General features: G+C 49.3%; 1 protein-coding gene across 1 annotated transcript; it reads left to right on the forward strand.

Annotated features, from left to right (window-relative positions):
* Positions 1-1,641: 1,641 nt before the first annotated feature.
* Positions 1,642-10,236, forward strand: LOC114807912 (histone-lysine N-methyltransferase PRDM9-like). The gene is made up of 7 exons (XM_029054748.2): positions 1,642-2,052; positions 2,357-2,483; positions 2,934-3,035; positions 3,287-3,558; positions 4,462-4,526; positions 7,525-7,730; positions 8,288-10,236. The coding sequence occupies exons 1-7, from the start codon at positions 1,948-1,950 to the stop codon at positions 9,517-9,519; spliced, it is 2,109 nt and encodes a 702-aa protein (XP_028910581.1). The 5' UTR covers positions 1,642-1,947; the 3' UTR covers positions 9,520-10,236.
* The last annotated feature ends 465 nt before the right edge of the window (positions 10,237-10,701 follow it).

Genomic DNA, 10,701 nt, shown 5'->3' on the forward strand with positions numbered 1-10,701 from the left:
TTAATCTCGGCTCCACCACTTGTCAGCTGTGTGACTTTGTGCTAGTCACTTAACTTATCTGTGACTCAGTTACCTCATCTGTAAAATGGGGATTCAAGATATCATCCCAGAGATATATATTTGGAAAGGGTTCAAGGAAGAGGCATTTTGAAACCTTTCAATTATTATGAGCAATTCAATATTGTGCTCTGATCCTATCCTTCCCTGTATTAACAGGATACCAAATTTGGATGTCCATTTCAAACGTGACAATCATCCTTTTGGACAAGGATCACATTAATCTAATCACTTCCAGTTGCTAACCTGATAACCATGGTTTGTTTTAGCAACATTTGAGTAAGTTCGGATTCATTTGCAGTATTATGTCATTCTAACAATGGGTCTGACCAACCACTTGACTCATCTATTGCTTTTTCAGAGCAATTAGCATCTGGAAAGTGAGGTCTACTCTCTGTCTTTCCTGTCCTGTTCTAGCCCACCCCACTTCATATTTAAATTTACTCCCAACTTTGGCAAGCTGGAGGTGGCAAAGCAGCACGGCCTAGTGGAAAGAGTATGGGCTTGGGAGTCAGGGGTCGTGGATTCTAATCAGGTCTCTGCCACTTGCCTGTTGCTTGACCTTGGACAAATTAATCAGCTGACTTATCTTTAAAATGTGGTTTAAATACCTGTTCTCCCCTTCGATTGTAAACCCCAAGTGGGATAGAGACTGTACCCAACTTGAATATCTTGTAAGCGATGTGTCCTGGGAGTCAGGACCTGGATTCTGATTTTGCCTTTGCCACTAACCAGCTGTGCAACCTCGGGCAAGTCACTTAAGTTCTCTGTGCCTCAGTTCCTTCATCTGCGAAATGAAATTCAATGCCTGTTCTCCCTCCTACTTAGACTGTGAGCCGCATGTGGGACCTGATTATCTTGTAACTAACCCAGTGCTTAGTACAATCCATCGATCAACCAATCATATTTATTGAGCACTTACAGTGTGCAGAGCATTGTACTGAGCGCCTGGGAGAGTGCAATACAACAGAGCCGGTAGACACATTCCCTGCCCACACCAAGCTCACAGTCTAGAGGGGGAGACAAATGCTAAACTTTCAGAAACCTGCGCTGCGACGCCCAAACTAAGTTATGAACCATGCACCATAGGTGGCGTGACGCTAAAGCAGAAGAGATGGAGAGGGTTATGCAGACGGCCCCTAAACCGAAAGGGCGCCCCTTTGTGTTCAATTCCTTCTCCAGTCTTTGCCCTTCCTTCCGGTCTCTCCCCCTCGCCCTGAGGCACGAACGGTTCTTTGCCGCGTCCCCGAGGTCCGGGCGCCGATTGGACGTCCCGGTCTCCGTCGCCCCGGGATTGGCTGTTCCGGATCAGAGGCGTTTAGAGGCAGCACCCCAAATCTCAGGAAAACTGTTTTAAACCGTTGATTTCGTTACGCAGAGGACCGATCAGAGAAGTTCATCTCCAGAAAGTCCACCCGGGCCCAGGCGACGGTGGGGCCCGACACTCCCCACCCAACCCCCGGGCCCCCCGGTCTCGCCCTACGTTGAACCCTCAGGCCCTCAGGGCGGCCTGGATCTGCCCCTCGAATCCCCCCCTCACGCCGGGCCGCCAAGAAGATCCTTTATTTCAGCAGGGATAGATCCCGGGCTTCTGCCCCGTCCCCGTCCCCCCGAGCCGCGGGGGCCGTTAGACACCCCCATCTCTCCCCGGACCCCGAAAGGGCCCCTCTTTAACCGTTATCTCGAGGGACACGCCCTCAGGCTATTTCTCTGAAGTATTTTCCAACTCAGGGAAAGAACGGCCTCCACCTCCTTCTCTTCCTCCTCTTCCTCTTCTACCTGAACTCGGTGCCCTGGGTGAGTCTCTCCGTTAGTTTTTATTGAGTTGGAATCCCAAACTGGACTTTCCCCCCTCTCACCCGTCCCAGCTCCGGCTCCGTGAATCAGTAAATGTACGGCGAGCAGGTGCCTGCACCCATGGACAGCCGAAGAGGTAGGAGACTAAAGGGACTTTCGAGAGGGAACAGAGCTGAAAAGACGAAGAAAATGCTCCAGGTGAAGGGCCCCCGGGGGTTAGCCAGTTGGGGGTTGACCAAAGAGGCTGCCTCTTCGGGGCCTCAGACCCCAAGAAGATGGAGCCATACATATCTGGGTCCTGTGGGCATGGCATTAGGGGGTCAGAGCTTTGGGAGCTTGGGAGAGGAGGGATCACTCTCTGGTCTCCGTGCAGCCACTGCTCCTCAGGTTTCATGGGCCCTCCCCCCCACCTTTATTCCCCACCATTCCCCCCACTTCTTGGGTTCCATTTTTGTGACTTTTTGTTGTTGATGAGCATGATAATTACAACCTTGACATTCAGAATAAGGCAGAGGCTCGGAGGAATTCAGTCATGGACTCACAGAATCCAGAGCGACGGGAGTTCCCAGAAGACCTGCAGAGAGGGTCCACACGTAACCGATCAGATGCACAGAGATCAAGGAGAAAGGGTTTGTCCTGAAGAATGGGTGTCCTTGGTCATCTGAGCTGGAGAAAAACCCTTTCTCTCCTTTCTCCCTACCTTGTGACTGGTTCTAATGGCCGGTGTTGGGGTTCATGCTTTGGGGGAGAGTGAGGCTTATCAGGCTGGACTTGTCTCAGGATGGGATGGATGGGGAGAGTTCTGTCCTGCCGAGAGACAAAACTGCTTGAGGGTCAAGAAGGCTGGGAAAGTCGGGGACGGGAGTGTGGTTTGTAGATCCTCGGCCTGAGCACAGGAGACCCCTAGGCTAGGGAGGTGAACCTAAGGCCCGACAGGATGAACCCGCAGCAAAGACGCTGGGGACATCACAGACCTGACCCATTGTCATGAAGCTGTCTGAGCTGTGTTCGGGGGCCCCTGGAGTTTTGGGTTATCTGGCTTGACCTGGCAGAGTCTAACGAGGGGTCTTCCATCCCAGGGCGCATTGGAAAGAAGCCCCAGGTCCGTGATTTCAACCTGAGGAAGCAGAAAAGAAAAATATATAATGAAAACTATAGGCCCGAGGATGACGACTATTTGTGTGAGTGGCTGTCCTACTGAGCAGTTTCCCCCTCCCCGTCCCCGAACACTCCCCCACAACTTTCCCAGTCTCTTCATTCACCCTCTGCCCAGGTCAGCAAACGGTCTCTCCCCGGCCCCAAGAAACTGTCCTTCCTCAGCCCTCTAGCAAACGCCCACCCTCCCTGCCCTTAAAACCCGGAAATCTCCCTCTCCCCATCCTCACCTACCCAAGCCAAATTACACTGAGTCAGAGCCCTTCTTTCTCTACAGTCTGTGAGATATGCCAGACCTTCTTCCTGGAAAAATGTGTACTGCACGGCCCCCCAGTATTTGTCCAAGATTTGCCGGTTGAGAAATGGCGGCCGAATCGGTCGACCATCACTCTTCCCCCCGGCATGCAGATCAAGGTATCAGGCATTCCTAATGCTGGGCTCGGCGTGTGGAATCAGGCCACAAGTTTGCCTCGGGGCCTGCACTTCGGACCATACATGGGGATAAGGACAAAGAATGAGAAGGAGTCCCACAGTGGATACTCCTGGATGGTAAGTCCCACACGTACCACGTTTTACAACGACCTTAACCCTGTATATCTGCCTCCGGGCAGCCCTAACTCAGGCGCTGTTCCCAGCAGTAGCTAGGTTATGAATGCCGCCCTTGAGGCCTGATGTGTGCAAGGTGCTGTCCTTGATTGTAGTAAAAGTAGAGGGTGTCTGGGGAAGAGTAGTGGGTATTTAAGTGTGAGTGTGGGTGTGTCGCAGTAGCACGAGGACATCTCCCCTTGCCCTCATCAGTCGATCAACTCGGACCCCTTGACTTCCCTCAATCCCACGCAAGGGGTGACAAGCTGGTATCCCGCTGCTATTCCAGAGATTTGTGTCCTTCTTCACTCTGGGAGATCCTGCCTGTACCCGTGAGGGTACTTACTCCTTGATCTGGGGATTCCAAGTCACTGATGAGGGCCCAGAGGGACTGGAAGATGAAGCCCCCGCCCCCGGGAACCGGGAAGAAGCGGAGAATGAGAATTCCCTTTCCCCTGGGCTCATCCTCCATCCACGTTCACATGGAGATCTGAGACCTGAATCTGGCTCCCTTCCAATGAGTGTTGAGGGAAGTGTGGGATGGGAAGGTGGGGGCGGGGGTGGGGGGTGGGGGGCGGGGGGGGGTGGGTAGTGTGTCCCAAGACGTTTGGAGCCGTTTAGTTCAGAATGCTCTTCCTGAGTCTCCAGAGGAGAAAGTGGTTGGGACGAGATGCTGGCTCCGTGATGGCACAGCCTGTATCCACGAGCACCAACTATGCCTGCCGCTGTGTGCCACGGGTGGGACTCCTACTTAAGGATCCTGTCAGCAGGCTCCTCTTCCTGTGTTGGTCGGCAGTGCTGGGCTGCTACACCAGGATGGGTAATGGGGCCATGTCCTTGTATCTCCCTCTGCCCCTTAAACTACAGATTGTCAGAGGCAAAAACTATGAGTACCTGGATGGGAAGGACAAAGCTTTTTCCAACTGGATGAGGTGAGAATAGTTTTATTCAGTGAAGTCAGGTCAGTAAATATGTGTTACCCTCAGTCCCAACACAATCTTGGGGGAGGCTTTTATCTGTACCCTGAAATACATTCCTAATTTCAGCAACTTTTCTTGATAGTTTCGATCAAGCGATCTGCCTGGCCTTAGCGTCTGTTCTTTCTCCTCCCACACCACTCCTTCCTAATGTAGTGCAGTTACTGGTTAAGTGTTTACTAGCTGTGAAGTACCCTGCCAAGTCCTCAGCTCATTCCTAGATAAACACATCGGACCAGGTCTGTCCCACCCGGAGATCACAATCTAAATGAGGGTAATCAGCCAGGAGAATAACAATGAGAAGCAGCGATCATTGCCAAATGAACGATCTAAAACGATGAAGCAAAACCAAGCAGTTAAACATGGTTCTCTGAGGGATTGGGACTCACACTCCTCAAGGCCCCAGGCATTTGGTTCCTTGCTGCTTTTCTAACGCTCTCCTCCATTTCCTATGGGCCGAATTTTAAACGTTTTATGTGAGTTTAGGTCAATATGAGTACTATCCAAATTATAAAAGCCCGTTGTTGGGTAGGGATTGTCTCTGTTGCCGAATTGTACTTTCCAAGCGCTTAGAACGGTGCTCTGCATACAGTAAGCGCTCAGTAAATACGATTGAATGAATGAATGAAAGACATTAATCCAGCTATATTGTTCATCTATGATCGAGTACACAATTCTTGGTAATCTGGGCAAAAATAGGGTATCTGACTTTGTTTTTAGATGGAATGTCCTATTTATAATATTGTCATCAATCAGTGGTACTTACTGAGCACTTACTGTGTGCGGACAAAAATACCTTTGGGGAATTGGCTCTGTCTTGGAAGATTTCAGCCGGGGAGTCAGAAGACTTGGGTTCTAATCCCTGCTGTGCCACTTGTCTGCTGCGTGACTTTAGACAAGTGATTAACTTCTCTGTGCCTCAGTTGCCTCATCTGTAAAATGGGGGTTAAGACTGTGAGCCCCATATGAGACGTGGACTGTCCAACCTGATGATCTTGTATTTACTCTAGTGCTTAATACAGTGCCTAGCATATAGTAAACACATAACAGATACCATTAAAAAATAAAAAACAAACAAAAATCTTAAGACCCCCGTTTACCGGATCCAGTAGTGTCATAAAAGCAAGATCACCCTGGGAAATGAAATTCGTCAATAATGTTGTGGCTCTATTCAAACTGTCACTGTTATACCAGATGGACATGAACTTGAATCAGCCTGGCCTAATGGAAAGAGCAAGGGCCTGGGAGTCTGAGGACCCAGGTACTAATCTTGTATCCAGGTTTTAGAACAGCACTGAGAACAGTGCCCAGTGCTTAGAACAGTGCTTGGCACATAGTAAGTGCTTAACAAATACCATTATTATTATTATTAAACTTACCTATATACTGCCTTCTCTAGACCCAAATTTATTCACTTACCCCAGTAAACCTACAGGTTTTTTTGCTGCTCTAGTATGATCTTACTAGCATTGTCGATGATTTCTGGGATTCGATTATCCCCAGCCCATCAACTTCAATAAATTCAAATCAGTGAGGCGCTGAAGAACATCAGTGAGCTTTATTCTGTGAGATTTGCATATAATGTGAGCCCATGTGGAACAGGAACTATTGTCTGTTCTAATTGCAGCGTGGCTCAGTGGAAAGAGCATGGTCTTGGGAGTCAAAACTCATGGGTTCTAATCCCAGCTCCGCCACCTGTCAGCTGTGTGACTTTGGGCAAATCACTTAACTTCTCAGTGCCTCAGTTACCTCATCTGTAAAATGGGGATTAAGATTGTGAGCCTCACGAGGGACAACCTGATTACCCTGTCTCTCCCCCAGTGCTTAGAACAGTGCTCGGCACATAGTAAGCGCTTAACAAATACCAACATTATTATTATTACCCCAGTGCTTAGCACAGAGTAGGTGCTTAACAAATACCACAATACTTTTTTAACCTCTACCCTATCAATACCTGGTCCTGGTCACCTCAATAAGTGTTTCCTGTTTGCGGGCAGCCCATAATAACTTGCATAGGTCCTGGAGAAACAGCTTGGCCTAGTGGAAAGAGCATCGTTCAGGTAGTCGGAGGACCTGGATTCTAATCCTGGTTTTGCCACTTGTCTGCTGTGGGACTTTGGGCAAGTCACTTAACTTCCCTGTTCCTTAGTTTCCTCATCTGTAAGATAACTGTTCTCCTTCCCTGATTATCTTGTGTCTACTCCAGCCCGTAGTACAGTGGATGGCATGTCATAAGGGCTTAACATAGGGCCTATCCAAGTCATCTGATTCCCAGGCCCGTGCTTTATCCACTTGGCCATGTTGCTTCCCCTTCTGTGAGATGTTTTTGTAGAGATTTTGATTGATGCTGATGGTATTTGTTAAGTGCTTACTATGTGCCAGGCACTGTACTAAGTGCTGGGTGCAGTCTTCCCATTCTCGCCTCTAGTTGAGTGTAGCCAGTGGCCCCTGTAACCTACCTGCCCCATCGGGTCCACCGAGTGCAGGTGTGTATGCCCTCTCTCAATTATGTCTCTTCCTCCTGCCTCCCCACACTTCCCCAGGGCAGTGCATGTGTGTGTCTGTGTGTGTGTTGTCCCTTCCATCAGGCTGTCAACTCTTTGAGGGCAGGGTCTCTGTCTCCTCTCTCTATCCTTCTCACCACAGGGGGATGGGCCTCAGGATCAAACTGTAAACTATTTCCTTCCTCCTGACTCTCTGGCCCCAGGCCCTGTCCTACAGTCGTCCAGGTCTTGTCTCCACACCCCACATCTCTTCTCGCTAAGCCTGATCAGGAATTTACAGTTTGCAAATTGGGAGAAGAGTCCTCTTTACCCTCTTCCAGTCAGCATCCTGACCCTTAGCTGAGGGCCCAGGGATGTGATGTGGCAGGCCTCTGGGATGAACCGGGGCCTATTCAGGGCTGAGTGAGGGATCTGTGCCCTCCCTCCACCGTCTCTCTGTTGCCCTACAGATACGTGAATTGTGCCCGCTCAGAGAGGGAGCAGAACTTGGTGGCGATTCAGTACCAGGGGGAGATCTACTATCGCACCTGTCGTGTGATTCCACCTGGCCAAGAGTTGCTGGTATGGTACGGCCTAGAGTATGGCCGTCATTTGGGCATTCTCCCGAACAATAACAACCCAGAGCCAGGTAACCATCGGAGGCCCGGGAATAGAGGTGAGCGTCCGTGGGGCCCCGGTTTGATCTCCCAGGGCTGGGAGGAGGGATGGGATGTCAGATCAGTCAGCCGGGATCACCTCGGCTAACGCTCGGTGTTGAGTCTGATGTTCCTGCAAAGCTGAACCCGCACCCGCCTGCAACACCCCCCCAATCCCACTCCCTACACCCTGGCCAAGGGAACGAGAGGAGGGGTTGGCGGATCGGCATGGGGCTGAGTGCAATTGACAGTGCAGCAAGGGGTGGGGGGTCCCCAGCCCTTTCCTCCCTCCATTTCCATGAGTGCTGTGGGCCAGAGCTGTGCTGTCTTGGGGACAGGAACCCATCCACCCCACCACTATGGCTGAGCGTCCAATTCTTGGACTGGCAGAGAAAGGCTCATTCTACTAACCTCGGGTGTGGGAGGAACAGCCAGCGGGGGTAAAAGGGTCAGGGAAGACTCAGGGAAGGGGGGGGGTGGAGAGAAAGCAGGAAATGGGTGTCTGCTTTGACCACGTCATGGGACTCTGATGGGTGGGAGAGGGCAGCAGACGAGGTGACGGTTTCTCTCCTCTCAGGGCCAAAGCCTCATTCCTCTCGAGGCTCGTCCAAGCCGTTATCGAGACGTGGTGTTTTCAAGCGGCGTTTACGGCTCAAGCGTCACTCTGCTGACCTCCGGAGTACCAGAAAAAGATACTTCACATATAACCTCCGGCCAAGACACCAGGGCACTTTGGCTCGCCAAGATGAGCAGCAGTGTACAAATCGTGGCCAGGTGAAGCAGAGAGGGGTCAGAAAGAGTGAGCAGATAGAAAGGGCCAAGGCTAGGGTCAGAAAAAGTGAGCGGATAGAAAGGGCCAAGGCAAGGGTCAGGAAGAGTGAGCGGATAGACAGGGCCATGGCTAGGATCAAGAAGAGTGAGCAGGTAGAAAGGGCCATGGCTAGGATCAGGAAGAGTGAGCAGATAGAAAGGGCCAAGGGTAGGGTCAGGAAGAGTGAGCGGATAGAAAGGGCCAAGGCTAGGGTCAAAAAGAGTGAGCGGATAGAACGGGCCAAGGCTAGGGTCAGGAAGAGTGAGCGGATAGAAAAGGCCATGGCTAGGGTCAGGAAGAGTGAGCAGATAGAAAGGGCCAAGGCTAGGGTCAGGACGAGTGAGCGGATAGAAAGGGCCATGGCTACGGTCAGGAAGAGTGAGCGGATAGAAAGGGCCAAAGTTACGGTCAAAAAGAGTGAGCAGATAGAAAGGGCCATGGGTAGGGTCAGGAAGAGTGAGCGGATAGAAAGGGCCAAGGATATGGGAAGGAAGAAAGCTTTGGGGGGATTGCCCCGCCCGTGCCGGGGAGGACTCTCAGATGAAACCCAACAGAGAAAGGGGGGTGGACATGAGCAACTCGGGCAGAAGCCGGGGCCGAGCGAGGCCCGGGCAGGGCCTGCAGAAGGGAGCGCCACTCCGCGGAGGCACTGCTGCGATGTCTGCCGCAAGGCTTTCAAGCGGTTATCTCACTTAAGGCAACACAAGAGGATACACACCGGGGAGAAGCCATTAGTGTGCAAAGTTTGTAGGAGGACATTTAGCGACCCATCAAACCTGAATAGGCACTCCCGGATACACACAGGGCTGAGGCCCTATGTGTGCAAACTGTGTAGGAAAGCGTTTGCAGACCCATCCAATTTGAAGAGGCACGTCTTTTCCCACACTGGGCATAAACCATTTGTGTGTGAGAAATGTGGTAAGGGCTTCAACCGATGTGACAATCTGAAAGACCATAGCGCGAAACACTCAGAGGATAACAGCACTCCAAAACCATAGGGAAGAGGCAATTTGAGTGCCACCACTGTGGAAAACAGTTCCGGTGTGTATCAACCAAGAACTACCAAATACGTAAGGAAGGGGCCATTTACTTGTAGGAAATAAGGCAAAGAATTCAAACACTTATTCCTTGTCTTGTAGGAAACAAAGTAAAAGACTAATAAAGAGACTCAACCAAAGAAATTTAGATGAGGTTGGTTTATACATTCAGTAGATTATCACTATAAATAATACTTACAGACACACAGTCAACCAGCAAAAAAAAAAAAATCTAGCAAAGTGTGACTAAACAGGTAAAATTTTTAAAAAAAAGTACAGCAGAAAGCAGGTTCAAACAGTTGTGGGGAAAAATATTCTTCAAAACATAACAACATTAAATAAGTAAAAGTGGCATTATGATAGGCTAGAATTTTATGCATGAGATAAACAATACCATCTAGCAAAACCTTACTGATTTAAATGTAAATTTTGATGTTAATATATATTGTAAGTTTCTAAAGGTTATTGTTTATATAACAGAATATTTTAAAAGTATTGCAATGTATTTATATTTTTAATTTAGGTCTAAGCTGTAGGAGTGGGGAAACCGTAATGAATTTGTGCCCTTTGTAAAACTTTTCCCAAAGGTGTTCAAAACGTGAACTTAATATGATGTCTCAGCTCAGATAAACTGATGTCCAATAGGATGTATTGAAAATAAAGGCCTAATAAGAAGAATAAATGTGGTATTTATTAAACACTTATGATGTGCCAAGCATTTCATTAAATTCTAGGGCAGGGAAAAGGTAATCAGGTCAGGCACGGCACAGTCCCACATGGGGCTCACAATCTAAGTAGAAGGGAAAACAGGTATTGAATTCCCGTTTTTCACATGAGAAAACTGAGAGAAAATCAATGACCCATCCAATGTCACAACCCAGGTACGTGGCAGAGCTGGTATTAAAACACAGGTCCCCTGAATCCCTGCTTTTTCCACTAGGTCCATTGTCTCTACCCATGCTTCACCGAACAGCATCTCTGGATAGTGGGTTTTTTTTCAATATTAGATTTATGGTTTAACCACCATTACCACTACTATTATTACACCCACAACTAATACTAGATGATTCTTTCTCAATTTGTTTCTCACAATATGTGTGCATACTAAAGAACTGAGAATGCATGGCGTAAATTTAGGATACA

This window comes from Ornithorhynchus anatinus, chromosome X5 (assembly GCF_004115215.2).
Source record: "Ornithorhynchus anatinus isolate Pmale09 chromosome X5, mOrnAna1.pri.v4, whole genome shotgun sequence".
Lineage (NCBI taxonomy): Eukaryota > Metazoa > Chordata > Mammalia > Monotremata > Ornithorhynchidae > Ornithorhynchus > Ornithorhynchus anatinus.